The sequence below is a fragment of the Narcine bancroftii genome, chromosome 5 (genome assembly GCF_036971445.1).
Source record: "Narcine bancroftii isolate sNarBan1 chromosome 5, sNarBan1.hap1, whole genome shotgun sequence".
Lineage (NCBI taxonomy): Eukaryota > Metazoa > Chordata > Chondrichthyes > Torpediniformes > Narcinidae > Narcine > Narcine bancroftii.
In genome coordinates, this window is record NC_091473.1 from 61,125,910 (window position 1) to 61,144,520 (window position 18,611).

At 41.1% G+C, this 18,611-nt stretch overlaps 1 protein-coding gene across 4 annotated transcripts in view; it reads left to right on the forward strand.

Annotated features, from left to right (window-relative positions):
- Positions 1-18,611, forward strand: part of LOC138763427 (probable voltage-dependent R-type calcium channel subunit alpha-1E) — a 252,290-nt gene that overhangs the window by 160,641 nt on the left and 73,038 nt on the right. For all 4 annotated transcript variants that reach the window (XM_069937538.1, XM_069937542.1, XM_069937541.1 and 1 more), the window contains exons 22-24: positions 8,425-8,554; positions 11,209-11,268; positions 15,157-15,263. In XM_069937538.1, coding sequence (XP_069793639.1) covers positions 8,425-8,554; positions 11,209-11,268; positions 15,157-15,263 — 297 coding nt within the window. The remainder of the gene's footprint in view (positions 1-8,424; positions 8,555-11,208; positions 11,269-15,156; positions 15,264-18,611) is intronic.

Consider the following 18,611-nt stretch of genomic DNA (forward strand, 5'->3'; position numbering starts at 1 on the left):
TTTGCTACGGCTAGAGCTATCTTAACAAATCTTTTTTGTGCATCCTCCAAATCAATTCCAAATTCTTTGTTTTTTATGTTACTTAGGAGGAAGATCTCTGGATTCTTTGGTATATTGTTTTCTGTTATTTTATTTAATATCCGATTTAGATCTTCCCAAAATTTTTTTACTTTCTCACATGTCCAGATTGCATGAATTGTTGTTCCCATTTCTTTTTTACATCGAAAACATCTATCAGATACTGTTGGGTCCCATTTATTTAACTTTTGAGGTGTAATGTATAGCCTGTGTATCCAGTTATATTGTATCATACGTAACCTCGTATTTATTGTATTTCTCATCGTTCCGGAGCATAACTTCTCCCATGTTTCCTTTTTTATCTTTATATTTAAATCTTGTTCCCATTTTTGTTTAGTTTTACCATTTGTTTCCTCATTCTCCTTTTCTTGCAGTTTAATATACATATTTGTTATAAATCTTTTGATTAACATTGTATCTGTAATCACATATTCAAGGTTACTTCCCTCTGGCAAACTCAAGCTGCTTCCTAATTTATCCTTCAAGTAGGATCTCAATTGGTAATATGCCAGCACTGTATCTTGAGTTATATTGTACTTATCTTTCATTTGTTCAAAGGATAAGAATCTATTTCCTAAAAAACAATTTTCTATTCTTTTAATCCCTTTTTTTTCCCATTCTCTAAAGGAAAGGTTATCTATTGTAAAAGGGAGTAACTTGTTTTGCGTCAATATTAGTTTTGGTAATTGATAATTTGTTTTATTTCTTTCTACATGAATCTTCTTCCAAATATTGAGGAGATGATGTAATACTGGAGAACTTCTATGTTGTACCAATTTTTCATCCCATTTATATAATATGTGTTCAGGTATCTTTTCCCCTATTTTATCTCATTCTAATCTCGTCCAATCTGGCTTTTCCCTTGTTTGATAAAAATCTGATAGGTATCTTAATTGTGCGGCTCTATAATAATTTTTAAAATTTGGCAGTTGTAAGCCTCCTTGTTTATACCATTCTGTTAACTTATCTAGTGCTATCCTCGGTTTCCCCCCTCTCCATAAAAATTTCCTTATTATTTTCTTTAACTCCTTGAAGAATTTCTCTGTCAGTTGTATTGGCAATGCCTGAAATAAGTATGATATCCTTGGAAAAATGTTCATTTTAATACAGTTTATCCTTCCTATTAGTGTTAGTGGTAAATCTTTCCAATGCTCTAAATCGTCCTGTAATTTTTTCATTAGTGGATAATAATTGAGTTTATATAGTTGGCCGAGATTTTTGTTTATTTGTACACCTAGGTATCTTATTGCTTGCATTTGCCATCTAAATGGTGATTCCTTCTTAAATTTTGAGAAATCCGCATTATTCATAGGCATTGCTTCACTTTTATTTACGTTTATCTTGTAACCCGACACTTCTCCATATTCCTTCAATTTCTTATATAATTCTTTTATTGATAGTTCTGGTTCTGTTAAGTACACTATAACATCATCCGCAAATAAACTGATTTTATATTCTTTGTCTTTTATTTTTATTCCTTTTATATTATTATCTGTTCTTATCAATTCTGCTAGTGGTTCTATAGCTAACGCAAACAATAAAGGTGATAGTGGGCATCCCTGCCGTGTTGACCTGCTTAAGTTAAATTGCTTTGATACATGTCCATTTACTGTCACTTTCGCTAACGGTCCCTTATATAATGCTTTAATCCAATTAATATACTTCTCCGGTAAACTGAATTTTTGCAATACTTTGAACAAATAATTCCATTCTACTCTGTCAAAGGCCTTCTCTGCGTCTAAAGCAACTGCTACTGTAGGTGCTTTATTCCCTTCTACTGCATGAATTAAGTTAATAAATTTACAAATATTGTCTGTTGTGCGTCTTTTTTTGATAAATCCAGTTTGGTCTAAATTTACCATTTTCGGTACATACTCTGCTAATCTGTTTGCTAATAGTTTAGCTATTATCTTATAATCTGTGTTAAGTAAAGATATTGGTCTATATGATGCTGGTGAGAGTGGATCTTTCCCTTGCTTTAGTATTACTGTAATTATTGCTGTTTTACATGAATCTGGTAAGCTTTGTGTTTTATCAATCTGGTTGATTACTTCCAGGAGGGGCGGAATTAATAAGTCTTTAAATGTTTTGTAGAATTCTATTGGGAATCCATCCTCTCCTGGTGTCTTATTATTTGGTAATTTTTTTTATTATCTCTTGTATTTCTACTATTCCAAATGGTTCTGTTAATTTATTTTGTTCCTCTATTTGTAGTTTTGGTAGTTCAATTTTAGTCAGAAATTCATCTATTTTCCCTTCTTTCCCTTCGTTTTCAGTTCGGTATAATTGTTCATAGAATTCTCTAAAGTTTTCATTAATTTATTTTGGATTATATGTAATTTGTTTGTCTTTTTTCCTTGATGCCAATACCATTTTCTTAGCTTGTTCTGTCTTAAGCTGCCATGCTAGGATTTTGTGCGTTTTTTCACCTAGTTCATAATATTTCTGTTTTGTCTTCATTATATTCTTCTCCACTTTATATGTTTGTAGTGTTTCATATTTTATTTTTTTATCCACCAATTCTCTTCTTTTAGTTGTATCTTCCTTCATTGCTAATTCTTTTTCTATATTTACTATTTCCCTTTTCAACTGCTCTGTTTCCTGGTTATAGTCCTTCTTCATCTTGGTTACATAACTTATTATTTGCCCTCTAATGAATGCTTTCATTGCATCCCATAGTATAAACTTATCTTCCACTGATTCCGTATTTATTTCAAAATACATTTTTATTTGTTTTTCAATAAATTCTCTAAAATCCTGCCTTTTAAGTAACATGGGGTTTAATCTCCATCTATACATTCTTGGAGGGATGTCTTCTAACTTTACTGTCAATATTAAGGGTGAATGGTCCGATAGTATTCTAGCTTTATATTCTGTTTTTCTTACTCTATCTTGCATACGAGCTGATAACAAAAATAGGTCTATTCTTGAGTATGTTTTATGTCTAGCCGAGTAATATGAATATTCCTTTTCCTTTGGGTGTTGTTTCCTCCATATATCCAAAAGTTGCATTTCTTCCATCGATTTAATTATAAATTTGGTTACTTTGTTCTTTCTGTTAATTTTTTTCCCAGTTTTGTCCATATTTGAATCCAAATTCAGGTTGAAGTCCCCTCCTATTAGTATGTTCCCTTGCGTATCTGCTACCTTCAAAAAGATATCTTGCATAAACTTTTGATCTTCTTCGTTAGGTGAATATACATTGAGTAGATTCCAAAACTCCGAATGTATCTGACATTTTATCATTACATATCTCCCTGCTGGATCTATTATTTCCTCTTCTATTTTAAATGGCACATTTTTACTAATTAATATAGCTACTCCTCTTGCTTTTGAATTATACGATGCTGCTGTTACATGTCCTACCCAATCTCTCTTTAATTTCTTGTGCTCCAATTCAGTTAAATGTGTTTCTTGCATGAATGCTATATCAACTTTTTTCTTTTTTTCAGTAAATTTAGCAGTTTCTTCCTTTTAATTTGGTTATGAATTCCATTAATATTTAAAGTCATATAGTTCAACGTAGCCATTTTATACTTTGTTTATCTTCCCTTTCCGTTTCTCCATCATTACCTTTCCTTCTTATCCATTTCTGTTTTCTTGTTTTGAACCCTTTATAAGACAACATTCCTAAAACATCAAACATTTTCCTTATTCTCCTATTTAAAACTTCTTTTGCCCCAATCTCCCCTTCCCCTCCTGAGTTGTCCTTTATCCCTTGTCGGACAAATCCATTTGGATTTGCGAATTCACTCGCAAGCGTCAGCTGATTTTGCAGTGACCGCAACTCCTCCCCACCCAGCCCCCCCCAGAAAAGATTTCACTTTTCATATGTAACAAAGGTCACTCTTTTAGTTCCCTCCTTATTCCCTCTATTCCATTTCCTTCCCTTATTAATTCTTGTCTATACTATCTATATTTTCCTCTAAATACGGATACATTCATGTATGCACATTATAAATATACACACATATACCTCTTTACCCACATACATATAAATCGTGGTCATTTTTACTCTTATTACATATCTTCATCTCTCTGGTTGTTTTGTAGTTGTTCTGCAAATTTCCTTGCTTCCTCTGGATCCGAGAATAGTTTTTTTTTCCCCATAAGATCGTTTTCGATGTATTGAACTCCTTTCTCTTCTTCAGGAGTTCAAAACTAATGTGTCTTTTTAGTTCTCAGTCTTTTGTACTCTCGTTACACGTCTTCATCCCTCAGTCTATTTTGTAATTGTTCTGCAAATTTTCGTGCTTCCTCTGGATCCGAGAATAGTCTGTTTTGTTGTCCTGGAATAAATATTTTCAATACCGCTGGATGCTTTAGTATAAATTTATACCCTTTCTTCCATAAAATCGCCTTTGCTGTATTGAACTCCTTTCTCTTCTTCAGGAGTTCAAAACTTATATCTGGATAAATGAAGATTTTTTGCCCTTTGTACTCCAGTGGCTTGTTGCCCTCTCTTACTTTTTCCATTGTCTTCTCCAGTACCTTTTCTCTTGTAGTATATCTTAGGAATTTTACTAAAATAGATCTTGGCCTTTGTTGTGGTTGTGGTTTAAAGGCCAATGCTCTATGTGCCCTTTCTATTTCCATATCTTGCTATAATTCTGGACATCCTAGGATCCTGGGGATCCAATCTTTTATAAACTCTCTCATATTCTTGCCTTCTTCATCTTCCTTAAGGCCCACTATCTTTATGTTATTTCTTCTGTTATAATTTTCCATTATATCTATTTTCTGAGCTAGTAGTTCTTGTGTCTCTATAACTTTTTTATTAGATTCCTCTAATTTCTTTTTTAACTCCTCTACCTCCATTTCTACTGCTGCTTCCCGCTCTTCCATCTTATCCATTTTCTTTCCCATTTCTGTTAAGGTCATATCTATTTTATTCATTTTCTCTTCTGTATTGTTTATTCTTCTTCTTAAATCATTAAATTCTTGTGCTTGCCATTCTTTAAATGACTCCATGTATTCTTTAATAAGAGAAAGTATATCCTTTATCTTGCCTTTCCCTTCTTCTTCTATTTCACTGTACTCTTCCTCTTCCTCTTCTTCTTCCTCTGGGTTGGCGATCTGTTGTTTCTTTGTTGCCCTTTTCTTCTCTTCTTTCTTGTTTTCGTTGTCTTCTATGTTCTCCTCTTGCTGCAGGTGTTCTGCAGCTGTCATTGCCGCTGTGGAGATCGACTCCCCAGCTGGTCACCCCTCTCATCGGTGTGTTTTTTTGCATGCGCATCCGCGCATGCGTGACTCCTCGCGCATGCGCGGTTGCGCACTTTTACTCGGCTCAGCGAGCCATTTTTGTAGTCCACTTTTTACCGACCTGAGGGTGCGGGTTTCTCTCTCCACCACGGGCCTCTTCGAGCAGGTAAGGCCTTCTCCTTCTTCTTCCGTTGTCTTCTCTTCCTCTCTTCTTACCGTTGATTTTGATTTTTCTTTTTTCGTCGCCATCTTCTTTCCACCTTTATATTCACTTTTCTTTAATTTTTATTTTTGTGCCTTTGTGTTTTCCTTTGTTTTTCCCGACTTTTCTGGAGAGGGCTAGAGTTCACCGTCCGGCCACTACTCCATCACGTGACTCCCCCTCACCCCAACTTCTGTGATGCGCTGATGTCCCACCTCACACAGTTGAAAAAGACGCCACTTTTGAACAATGCGTTCAGGGGAGCGGTTTCTCCTCTGCAACCCCCCTCCCCGCTACGCCACTGTTAGAGGTCAGGCAGCATTTGTGGGAGAGAGAAATTGTTGACTTCTCGGGATTGTTTGCTGTCTCTGATTCCAGAATCGGCATTCTCCTGCGCACCTCTGGTTTCAGGTCACACGTTTCAGGAGGGAGAGTGGAAGGGTCATCGTACCCTGCTCTCTTCAGCCTGCAGTGAGGGGCAGAGAGAGATGGACAGTTCTCGGCAGCGTCCTGGGGCATTGTCAGAGGTGATGGTGCTTCTGGTTGAGCAGATGCCACAGAGATGTCAGCCAGCTGAGCTGGAACGCAGGAAACCACAAAACAAACCTAAATCAGAGGCTCTGGGAAGAGATAGACAAAGAATTGGCAGCCACGATAAAGCATGTTTTACTGCCAAATGCTAAAAGTGATGAATGAGCAAGGTGGAGCTTTTCTCCGATACTTGCTGGTCAACAAGAGGATCCACCCCTTCCAATGAAACCCACATAACCCTAGTGTATGGTAACAAGTTGCACAATCGAATGTAATGGGCAACAGCAGGGGCAGTAAAAATACCTCACTGAGAGGACATTCCTGAGGATGGTGCCAGTGATGGCAAGGTGTCCTGGAACATGAGTCATGGTGTCTCCCAAAGCGACCTACCACCTATCCTTGGCATTGAATTGCATTATAATGAACATTGCCCACACTGTCCACAACCTACACTTTCACCATGAATAGATATTCAACTAAGCTAGTTGTCTCAATGCTGTGGCTAGATATCCACCTCCTGGCATATCAAAGCTTCATCTATAAGGCAGAAATCAGAAGTGCAGTGGAGTTCTTCCAACTCCAGCCACCACGCAGGAGAAAGCAGCCCACGTGGTCACCAAGCTCGGGTTTAGCAGTCTGGGTTCTGGAGAGGGATGGCTCAGGATTCTAGCTTGATTTTCTCAGGGTTTCTACCCCAAACTCTGTTGTGGACACACAACAATGTAGAATACAGGAGCAGGAGGAGCTCTTCAACTCTCCTCCCCCATTCAATGTAATCATGGCTTATCATCTAAATCCACTTCTTTGTTCAGCTTTCTTCCTATATACCTTGATCATTCAGGTCTGAAGAACATTATTTCCTTATTAAATATATTTACTCATTTGGCTTAGAACACAACACAGCACAGTACAGGCCCTCTGGCCCACGATGTTGTGCCAACTAATATAAACCTACTCCACATCAATCAAACCTTCCCTCCCTCATGCCCAGAACCTCCATTTTTCTTACATCTATGTGCTCATCTAAGAGTGTTTTAAATGTTTCCATTGTACCAGCACCCAGGTAATGCATTCCAAACACCCACCACTCTGTGTTTTTTTAAAAAAAAACATATCTCTGACATGTCCCCTAAACCTTCTACCACTGACCCTAAACAAATGTCCTCTGGTGTTGGCCATTGCCATTCTAGGAAAAGGGTGCTGCTATCCACCCTATTTATGCCTCTCATGATCTTGTACAACTCAATTAAGATGCTCCAAAGAGAAAACCCCTAGTTCAGTTAACGTTTCATCTCCAATCCTGGTGAATTTCTTGTGCACCCTCTCTAAAGCTTCCACGTTCTTCCTGTAATGAGGTGACCAGCTAAACACAATACTCTTAAGTACTTTCTGTTGTAGAGGATTTCACAGATTCATCTCTTTCTGTGAAAGGAAATTGCTTCTCATCTCAGTCTCAAACGGTTTATCCTGGTTCCTTAAACTTTGATCTGGATGGGGGTTTGCCTGCATCATTCCAAGCATATCCTCTGTCTAGTCCTGACAGAATTTTGTTGTTTTTTTTCCAGATCCCCTCTCATTCTTCTAAATGCTAGTGAATATAACTCTAATTGCCAAATCTCTCCACATACATCTATCCTGCCATCCCAGGAATCAGTCTGGGAATGAGGGGGGAGGATCAAACAAGATTCACAAAGAAGGCATTTGGCACCCTTACAATACCTTCAGTGGTCATGGCACTGAGTCCAGGAATTGTGAGATGACATGTTACAACTGGATAAGACATGACTGCGATTTCACTTGGATTGACATGTGAAGTTCTGGTCGCCCAGCTATAGAATGATGTAATGAAATTGAAAGGGGTGCCAAAAGATTCATAAGGATGATTTATAAGGAGAGGCTGGATAGGCTGGGATTTTTTTTTCCCTGGAGCATAGGAGGCTAACGACACACTTTGCTGAGGTTTATAAAATCATGAGGGGCATAGATAAGAGAAATTGTTACAGCCTTTTGCCCAGGGCAGGGAGTCTAAAAAGAGAGGGCATTGACTTAAGGTGTGAGGGGAAAGATTTTAAGACGAGCACCTCCTTTACACAGAGGATGTGTGGAACAAACTGTCAGAGGAAGTGATGGAGGTGGGGTCCATGATGACGTTTAAAAAAACATTTAGACAGATTCATGATTAGGAATGGTTGAGAGGGGCATGGGTCAAAAGCAGGCAAATGGGACAAGTGCAGGAGGGCAACTGGGTCAGCATGAATGGGCCGAAGAGCCTAGTTCCTTTCAGTACGAATCCATGAGCCTCGGATTAGTGTAAATGGTTGGATAATGGGGGGATTGAAGAATCTGCCGCATGCTGAATGACTCTGGGATTGCACAGGGGATCTCTTCAATGACTGTTTATCCCTGGTCAGCATCCGCAGGGCATGCCACTTCATTGTCAACCTGCGGTACTTTGAGATGTGCATCCTCCTGGTGATTGCAGCCAGCAGTGTGGCGCTGGCTGCAGAGGACCCCATCCACAAAGACTCAGCTCGAAATCAGGTAAGGCTAGTTGCAGTGTGATCCAGTGGGGGCAGTGGGTCTGCATTGTTCACCATTACCTCAGAGTCAAGGAATGAATGGAGGGAAACATGACAGAATTCATTTGTCCCTTTGTGTATTGGGAGTCAAATCTGCATGCTGACTGCAGAGTCTCAGTGAATGATTGAGAAGGCCCACAATTAGAGACCTTCAGAATCCATAAGAATAGTTTATTAGAACAGAGAGGTTACATTATGAGACTCTTACTACCTCTACAGTCTCCATTCACTGTCACAGTAGAGTATTTACCACCACAGCTGAACTACGGTAATTTCATTACTCCACACAGCATTTATTACTGCAGATGAACCTTTGATGCCACAAAGGAGCTCTCCTATCTTCAGAAGAGGGGGTTATTACTTCAAAAAAATGTTTATTCCTGGAGCAAATTAGTTACGAAGAAAACTAGGCATGCGTGGTTAGTGCAGGATCTTGTTGAGTGGACAAACAGGTGTGAAGGCCAAATGGCCTCCTCCTGCTTCCCTCTCTTCTGTTCTCATACAGCGGTAACAAGCCATGTGATCTTTCAGCCCCTTGTTTCGAAGACCTCCGTGGACTTTGGGAAAACATCTTCGTCCTGTTTGCCTGCTTTGAGGATGACTTGGAATAATCTTGTGAGGGATATCTTCAGGACTGAAAATCTCTATTTCTGAGTTTTGAGGGAACTTAAGAAGGAAATGTAGGAACAGAAGGCTCTTCTGCAGACAGATGTCTGATGGGACCAGTGGATAAGTCGTCTGTGCATTCCTTCCATCGGAACCTCCAGATGCTCCCGATATGCACAGAGGGGCTTTTGAGCTGAGAAACAGATGTGCAGTGTAAATGTCTCTGTGGAGACTACAGCAGCAGGTACATTTGCCATGACCACACAAATTAAGAGAGATGTTTGGAGACCAACCCCACTTTCCTAACCAGCTTGTGGCTCCAAATTCTTCTTCAGTTCAGGGGAGTTCTCCAACCTCATTACCCTGTCAGACAAGGATGTGCATGTCCTCACCACTCTGTCAGGCCTCACTCTGTAGACCTCGTCTCAACTTCCTTCCAAACCTTCTGCAAGGGACAGTTCCAAGATCAACCCCCTTAGTTTCTGAGCCCAAGAACCTGCAAGTATGACACTGGCTTGCACATCATCATGGATGGTGAGAAAATGTTCTTTTACCTGGCAAGCATTTCTCATAATTGGCCTGATTTCTGAAGGGGCATTAGGTCAACACAAATTTATTTTATTGCGTATATTGAGATTCCAGATAGATAAAGAGATCTTTATTTCATGAGTGCAATTTTAGAAAACTTATAAAGATTATGACGAAGAAGTCTCACTATGCTGACAATATTTTAGATCTTTCAGCCTGAAAAGATCTTGAACTTGGAACAGAGGACAGCACAATACGGGCCCTTCAGCCAACGATGTTGTGCCAACCTATGTAAATCTACTCCACAAAAATTTAACCCTTCCCTCCCTCACAGCCCATAAACCACCCCCTCCCATTTTGCTCACATCCATGTTCCTATCAAAGATTCTTTTAAATGTACCAGCCTCCAACACCACCACCATCAATGCAGTTCAGGCACCCACCACTCTGTGTAATAAAACTTACCTCTGACATCTCCCCTGAACTTTCCTCCATTCTTCTTAAACAGATGTCCTCTGGTATCGACTATTGCCATCCTGGGGAAAGGTGCTGGCTGTCCACTTTATCTATACCTCTCGATTAATTCTCCTCTCATTGCTCCAAAAGAAAACTGTAGCTTGCACAACCTTTCTTCATAAGAAATGTTCTTCAGTCCAGGCAGCATCCTGGTAAATCTCCTCAGCTCCCTCTCTAAAGCTTCCACACACAACAAAAGAGGCAACCAGAACTGAACACAATGCTCTAAGAGTTGTGACATTGCCCATGACTTTTGAACTCAATACCCGAATTAATGAAGGCGAGAAGATCATACAGTAAGATTCAGGGTGCAGTGGACAGTAGGGAAGACTTTCAAACCTTGTAGTGGGATTTGGTACAGCTGGGAAAATATGTGCAAAATGCAGATCGAATTTAATACAGGCAAGTGTGAGGTGTTGCTCTTTGGGAGGACAAACCAGGGTAGGACAGACACAGTTAACGCAGAGCACTAAGTATGACAGAACAGAGGAATCTTGGAACATAGATACATAATTCCCTGAAAATGGTGTCACAGATAGAAAGGCCTCATGAAAAGAGCTTTTGGCACATTGGCCTTCATAACTCAATAAGGATTGAGTACAGGAATTAGTACATTGAAATTGAGTTGAAACAGAATTAAGATTGTAACCAGAGAAACATTAAAAAGAAAACCTCTAAAAAAACAAAAATGAAGAGCCTCAGTTATAAAATTACGTGTCTTGTAATTATGCATAGTTCTAATTATATTTTTCTTTTTTCTCTCCCTGCTTCATCTTTTTCTCTCTCTATCCCCTCCCTTTCTCTCTTTCTTCCTCTCCTCTCTCTATCCCTTTTGCTCTCGCTTTTCCTTTCCTCTCTCTCTCTGACTATCCCCTCACTTTCTCTCTCTCTTTCTCTCCTCCTATTTTCCCTTCCTATCCTCCCTCTTCCCCCAACCCCCCCCCCCACCCCACCCCCATCTCTTAGGTGCTCAGGTACTTTGACTATGTGTTCACAGGAGTTTTCACCTTTGAAATGGTGATAAAGGTAAAGCATTTTATGACAGTGTTACCACAGCCCCTCCTTTCACACTTCCTGCCAAACCGATATCCACCAATCTGACTGATGAATCTGCAAATTTAGCACATTCCATGCCTGCTGCACATGTCCCTGGACATCTAGACCCCCAGCCCCAACCATGGATGCAAAGATTCTATAACCCAGAGGAGCTACAACAGGCCATGCAGTCGAGGCAAATTCTGCCTTATGTAAAGGCCCCAAAACTGCTCCAAATCTGATCTAACCAATGCCTTACAAAGCCTCAACATTACATCTTGGTTTTAATATTCTAGTCCTCTTGAAATGAATGGTAACTTTCCATTTGCCTCCCTCACTGCCAACTCAACTTGCAAGTTAACTTTCAGAGATACAGTCTCCTAGGTCCCTTTGAACCTCCACTGTGTGAATGCTCTCCCCATTTAGAAAACTAGTCTACATCTTTATTCCTTCCACCAAAATGCAATCCTAATCTCATAGAGCGTGCAAAGTTCACACCGGCATTCCAGACTCCCATTTCCACTCCCTCTACACCTCCATCACTAGGATGTCTACACCCATAACACCTCCATCACTAGGATGTCTACTCCCACACACCTCCATCACTAGGATGTCTACTCCCACACACCTCCATCACTAGGAGGTCCTCTTCCTCCACCTCCATCATCATGATTTCCATGCCCTCCTCACCTACATAACCAGAAGGACCATTCCCTCTGCAAGATGATGAAGTCCACTGCCTCTACACCTACATCACTAGGCTGCCCACTCCCTTTGCACCTCTCTCACACTCTGCCACTCCCTCTACAATTCTGTCCCTCTCCGGGACATCCAGTCCCTCCACACTCCCATCCCCATTGGGATGTGTGGTCCATCTTTGCCTCAAGAACCTGAAGATGTTCCTTCTTCTGTGCCTCCAATTCTCAACATGTGGTTCAGTTGCTCATGCCCTCCATTCTCCGGCAGAATCAATCCCCTTCAACCTCCACTCCCATTATTTCCCCAACTTGAGTCTTGCTTCCTGAGTTATCATTTTGTCAGATGGGCAACCTCGAGTGCTTTGGTTCACAGCAAGTATCATGCCCATAGCATCTGTAACCTTGAACATTGAACTTCTAGTCTTGCCCTTCTCTCAGCTGTTTCTGTTTTGTCTATAATTTTCCAGTCTCTCGAGCAAATCCACATCCTGAGTTCATCTGCCTTTCCTGTTGAGGGTCTTATAATGAAATAAATGCAGTTTAAACCATGGGTCTTTCCTCTCTCTCTGACTGTCCTGTCTGCCAAATCTGTTCTCTTTTGACTATAGTCTTAGCTCCTGATCTTATCTCCCTCTTCTATCTGGGTCCCAGCCCCTTTCCAATATAATTTAAGATCTCCTGAGTTACACTAGCAAATCTCCATGCCAAGATATGGTTCCCCATCCAGTCAGGTGTAACCCATCCCTCTTGTACAGGTCACCTCTGCCCCAGATGAGATCCCAATTCCTGCCACCTGCTCCACTTCCTCATTTCTGGCCTATCCATCTATTCCTAACCTTACAAGAATGTGACACCGGGAGTAATCCTGAAATAACTACCCTCCAATCTAAAGTCACAGTCAAGGCATAGAGTAAGATATGTGGGTGATTGGCTCAGTATACATACATCTGTTGAAGCAGAATTCATATTACACATAAATGTGCTAAAATCCTTCACAGTGTAGTAAGGAAATGACTAGGCTGATGGATTTTAAACTGGAAAGAAAGGACTGAAAGCTCCAAAAATTCTGGCTTCATGAGCCTAGATGTGACCCATAAGAAGATGATTTTCTGATAATATTTTGGGTCTCAAATTGGTTGCAACTTCAGAATGAACATTGGCTTCATATTGGAAGAGTGTTGGACTGTGGGCACAGTGGAAATGGGGTTCAACAACATTGAAGATCTTTGTCATCCTTCCATTGGCAGGAGAGTTTCCAGGTGCTATCGAGTCACACAGCATGGAAACCACCCGACTTGTCTGAGCTGACCAAGTGGCACATCTGAGCCAGAGATTTCTCTGGCAGTTTCACAAACCCACCATTCTGTGAGTGAAGAAAGTGCCCCTCAGATCCCTTTAAATTCTTTCCCTTCTCACCTTAGAACTCATTTTTGACTTCCCGAGCCTTAGGAAAATCTCTTTGACATCCATTGTTTCCATTCCCCTGAGAATTTTATAAACCTCCATAATTTCACCCTCTGACGTTTGAGGACAAACAATGTCAACCCATCCAGCCTCACCTTAAAACACAAGCTCTTAAGTCCCAGCAACATCCTTGGGAATATTTTCCCTCAAACCTCATCATATACTTCCTATAGCATGGTGTCCAGAACTTCACACAATATCCCAGGTGCTATCTTATTCATGTCACTTAAACAGTAGCTGTAACATGACGTCCCAACTCTTGAATTCAATGCCTCATCCGATCAAGCCAAGCATCTGTCTACACTGTGTCACCACTTTCAGGGATCTGTGTCTCCAGAATCCTCATTGTGTAACTCCTGCCCTTTTAAACTTTTTTTAAATGCAACACTTCTAAATTTTCTGAATTAAATTCCATCTGCCATTCCTTCGCTTGTTTCCCCAGTTGAGCCAGATCTTATAATCCTAGATAACCTTCCTCATTGTCCAATGTACCCAAGCCTACTAATTAATGTTAAATACAGATGACAAACACCAGGGGTTCCAACACCAATCCCTGTGACACACCACTCATCACAGACCTATAATCCAAAAAACAACCCTCCACTATCACCCTCTGACTACTTCCACCAATCCAATGTTGCATCCAAATAACCAGCTCACGTGGATGCCTTGCGATCTAACCTTCTGAATCAGCCTACCAAGATGACCTTGTCAAAGGCTTTGCTAAAGTCCACATAGACATAGTCTACTGTCCTGTCCCCATGAATCCTCTAAGCGACCTCTCCAACAAACAAAGTCCAGTTTGTGAGACACAATTACTCACGAACGAGGCCACACTGACTCTCATGCATTAGACCTTGCCTTTCCAGATGAAAATTGATGCGGAATCTCAGAATCCCCTTCAGTAACTTACCCCTGACTGACACCAAGCTCACCAGCCTGTATTTCCCGGCTTGTCCTCGCTTCCCTTTATCTAATGGCACATTAGCTACCCTCCAGTCTCTGGCACATCACCAATGGCTAAGAATGATGCAAAAAGTGTTGCCAGGGCCCTAACAACCTCTTCCCACAATGTCCTATTATACACTTGGTCAGGCCTCAGGGATTTATCTCTCTTTATGCATCCCAAGACCACCAGCACCTCCCCTCTTGTATATTGAGATTTCAGAACATCACTGTTCTCTTCGCTAAACTAGTGCCTCCAAGTCCTTCTCGATGAAAAAGCAAATAAGCAATATTCATTTCAGACTTTGCATGGCTCCTGTACTCTCCACTGGTCCTTAAGGGGATCTATTCTCTCCCTTCACTCTGACAGGAACACTGTGCCTTTGAACATTCCTTGTCTCATTACTTAAAGCATCCCACTTGACAGGCATTCCTTGCCATCCCTGGGAATCTTTTTTGAGCCCTCTTCAGCTTAATTATACCTTACCTTCAGTATGGTGACCAGCTTTGGATTTAAGCGCAGAATTTCTTTAACTCTCTCACCGATTCCACCCTCATTTCACTCATGGTTTAAAAAAATGCTTTTTTGTCATATTATGGATCATTAACGTGAGTGTGATACGGTGCTTAATTCTACTTGGTGATGCATGCTGGGTCTTTTTAATTGAACTACAGTTGTTATATCAGCGAAAGTTAAAGTTGTTCCTTGAGATTTTAAAAGGTGAAATATAAAGTTACTCGATTAATTATTGAGGTGTGATCCTTTCTCTAGATGATAGACATTGGTTTGATTTTCCATGAAGGCTCGTATTTCCGCGACGTTTGGAACATTCTGGATTTCATCGTTGTGAGTGGAGCACTGGTTGCATTTGCTTTCACGTAAGTGACTGAAGGTAATGGGAATCTTCCCGTTGCTACTTCATCTGAGGAGGCTGTTGATTTGAGGGAGAATATAGAACCAAAGTCAGACTTGTTCAGGGGAGAATTTACTGGGTTGGATGCATTGTGAAACTCTGCACTATCTATGGTATGTGTCAGATATGGTCATATTGGCTCTATACTGAACCAAGAGAAAACACCTTTGGGCCAGGAACCATATGGGTCAGAAGCACTGCAGTGTGCACAAACAAGCACAAACTACGAAGGCTGTACTACAGGCTTTAATAAGCTTAAACCTTGCACACAAGTTTCAGTATCCCTTCTGGCTCTGTGTGCTCTACTCCTGCCCAAGAAGCTGGCATTAGCCTTGATATGGGGCCAGTGATTGGCAGGGAGTAGGTGGAGCCAGCCTCGCAAGTTACCTCCCTGCAGGTACAATAGGTTGCCCCCTGAAGTAGGCAGAGCAGGAGTGCAGACAAGCACAGGCAGTCACAGATAGTCCAGTGGTTGTATCACCACATCAGATGAGCCATGTTTGCTCTGTGTTATCCCATCAAACACACCTGGGGAGGGACCGCATGGGTCAGATACATGGCCATGTTTGTTCTATGTTTTCCCATCAAACTTCCTTGGGACAGGTACCGTATGGGTCAGATACATGGCCAGGTTTATTTGTGAAAGACAGATGGGCAGGTACAGAATAGAAAAAAAATCTGTCCTTTCGTTTATGCTTTATAAGAATATCGATGAAGAGAAAAAGTAAGACATTTTCACAGGCAGAAACAGGAATTGGATATCTATTCAGCTGTGAGAGTACCAGGCATTGACTGACCAATGGGGAAAGGTAAAATTACTCATCAATATATGGGGAAAGAAAGTGTACAGCCTATGTAATCTCTCCCTATAACTCAAGCCCTCCAGTCCCAGTAATATCCTGGTGAATCTCTTCTGCACCTTTTCCATTTTAATGACATTAAATTGGGAGCAAGGGTGATTCCTCCCCCAACTGTGATGTCGAAAACCTGGGGTCAGTCTTAAATTAAGCAGAAAACATTTCACCCAGAGGGGAGTATAGAAAGCTGTGGAACCTCAGTCCAAGAGGAATCATCACCAACTCCAATTAGAAGGGTTGCTGTGTTCTATCTGCCTGTGCACTGTTGTTGATCTTTCTGAACTGCATTCATTTTGCTTGACATTAACTTTACCCTCTGCTCTTCTCTCCTTCCTCCTATGAATTCTTCTTCCAAAGGAATCTCATTGGGTAATTATGACCAATATCTTTCTGTATTTTGTAGCAAGAGCCTCAGAGCTTAAACTGTAGGATCCAGGATGTTTGAATATTTGTGGGCTGGCAGATCTGATGGGTGTTCAGAGATACGTATTGATGGAATAAGATGAGAAGCAGCCCTTTTGTGTGACTCATCTCTGAAAACAAGAAAGGCAACAGAGAGAAATGACATGGCAATAGGCCCTTCAGCCCATCAAATTCTCCCAACCTTCAAGCACCCATTTATGCTGTTCCTATATTAATGCCACATTTTTATTGACCTCACACCCCCCTCCCCAGGGCTCCACCTCTCACACATAGTATGGGTCATTTGCAGTGGCCAATTAACCCACCAACCCCTGTGCCTTTGGTATAGGGGGTTGTGGGGAATAGAAGGATAGGTGGAGCAGAGTCCATGGCAGATCAGTCAAGATTTTGTTTAAAGGTAGAACAGTTTCAATGGGCTGGATGGCCAATTCCTGTTTGATGCGGGAAGAAGCTATGGCATCAGGATGAAGTCCCAGGCAGACACAGGGAAAGCCTGCAGTAGCTGAGGTAAGTACAGAGTCTCATTCTCTGGAGTTGCATGGATGTACCCATAATGGAGAATTGGTATGAACCTTCAACCTGTGGATGATGGGCTCTGCACACTTCAGCTTCGCCACTGTGAGTTTAAGTCTTGCCAGGCAAGGCCAGCACTTATTGAACTTAGTGGTAACATGGGACATTTCAGGTCACATACAGAACAAACCACGACAGAGCACAGTGAACCAGGTGTTTAATGCTGCATTTTATACATAAAATGTACATATAGAGGGCACATTAAAGGCCCTCTATGTTTTTAATTTTAGAGGTAACCGGCACTTCCTGCCCATGAGCCCATGCCATAAAATACACCCAATTAACCTGGGCAGCATGGTTAGTACAAAGCTATTAAAGTGTCAGCAATCATGATTCGAATCCAGCGCTGTATGCAAGAAGTTTGTATGTTCTCCTGTGTGAGATTTCCCTGGATGCTCCAGTTTCCTCCTACCCTCCAAAAGGTATGGGGCTGTATTAATTGGGCGGCATTGGTCTCGATATGCAGAATCAACTTCTACTGTGTTGTAAAAAATATCCCTACCAACCCAGTATGTCTCTGGAACGTGGGAGTGTTACGGAGTCCAAAGGACCCCCAAAACCAGCAGCAGTAGATATGAGCCACAACACAGGGTTACTTAAACAAAAGTAGTTTTTAATTATATTTGAACAAGAAAACACAATTAAACTTTAACTTATTACTTAACCTACTTAACCTACCTACTTAATCCTCCTTCTAATACTAAGCGCTGGTGTGTGTAATGTATATTTAAGATTAGAACAGTTCTTTGGATCACAGTCGAATCTCACTGGTTACAGGCAATTCTTGTACTGTGCACAGAAGTTAGCATTAACAAAGTTCACCAGTCTTTGGTGCTTAACAAGCAAATGGTTACCACTCAGGAGGGTTCTTGCTGTTTTTCAGAGAAAGATTCCTTTTCCAGGACATCCGCAACTGATTCCTTCTCAATCAGTCTTGCTGACGAAACTTGCCCTTTCAGGGTTCTCCAGATGATCCTCTTTCTTTGAGGTCACCTTTCAGATGGCCAGTCTTCTCCTTTGACCAGACAGCCTTCCAAAGTTTGCCAGCTTTGTCCTACTGGAAATAATTTCTGTGACTCCTCTCTTTCTGTTTCACACCCTCCCTCTCTGAGAGCAAAACAATTCTCCTCTGCCTGCAAAGATCACATGCTCTCCCAGACAAGCTGTTGTCAATACTTTGTTGCCTCCTCCCAAAAGCATTCTGCAAAATTCCTGCAAATATTCTGTGTTTTAAAATGTGTTTTAACAATTCCTCCCAAACCACCTCTAAATACTCTGTCACAGGAGACTCCTGGAGAATGTACAAACTCCCGACAGACAACGGGGAATTAGAATCGCAGGTGCCGGAATAGTGTTGCGCTAACCACTACATTAACCATGCCTCCACGGTTTCTATGATTGACTTCCACATTGTAGGTCTCTGCTTAATGCTTGCAAGTTACTCCATTTTATTTCATCCA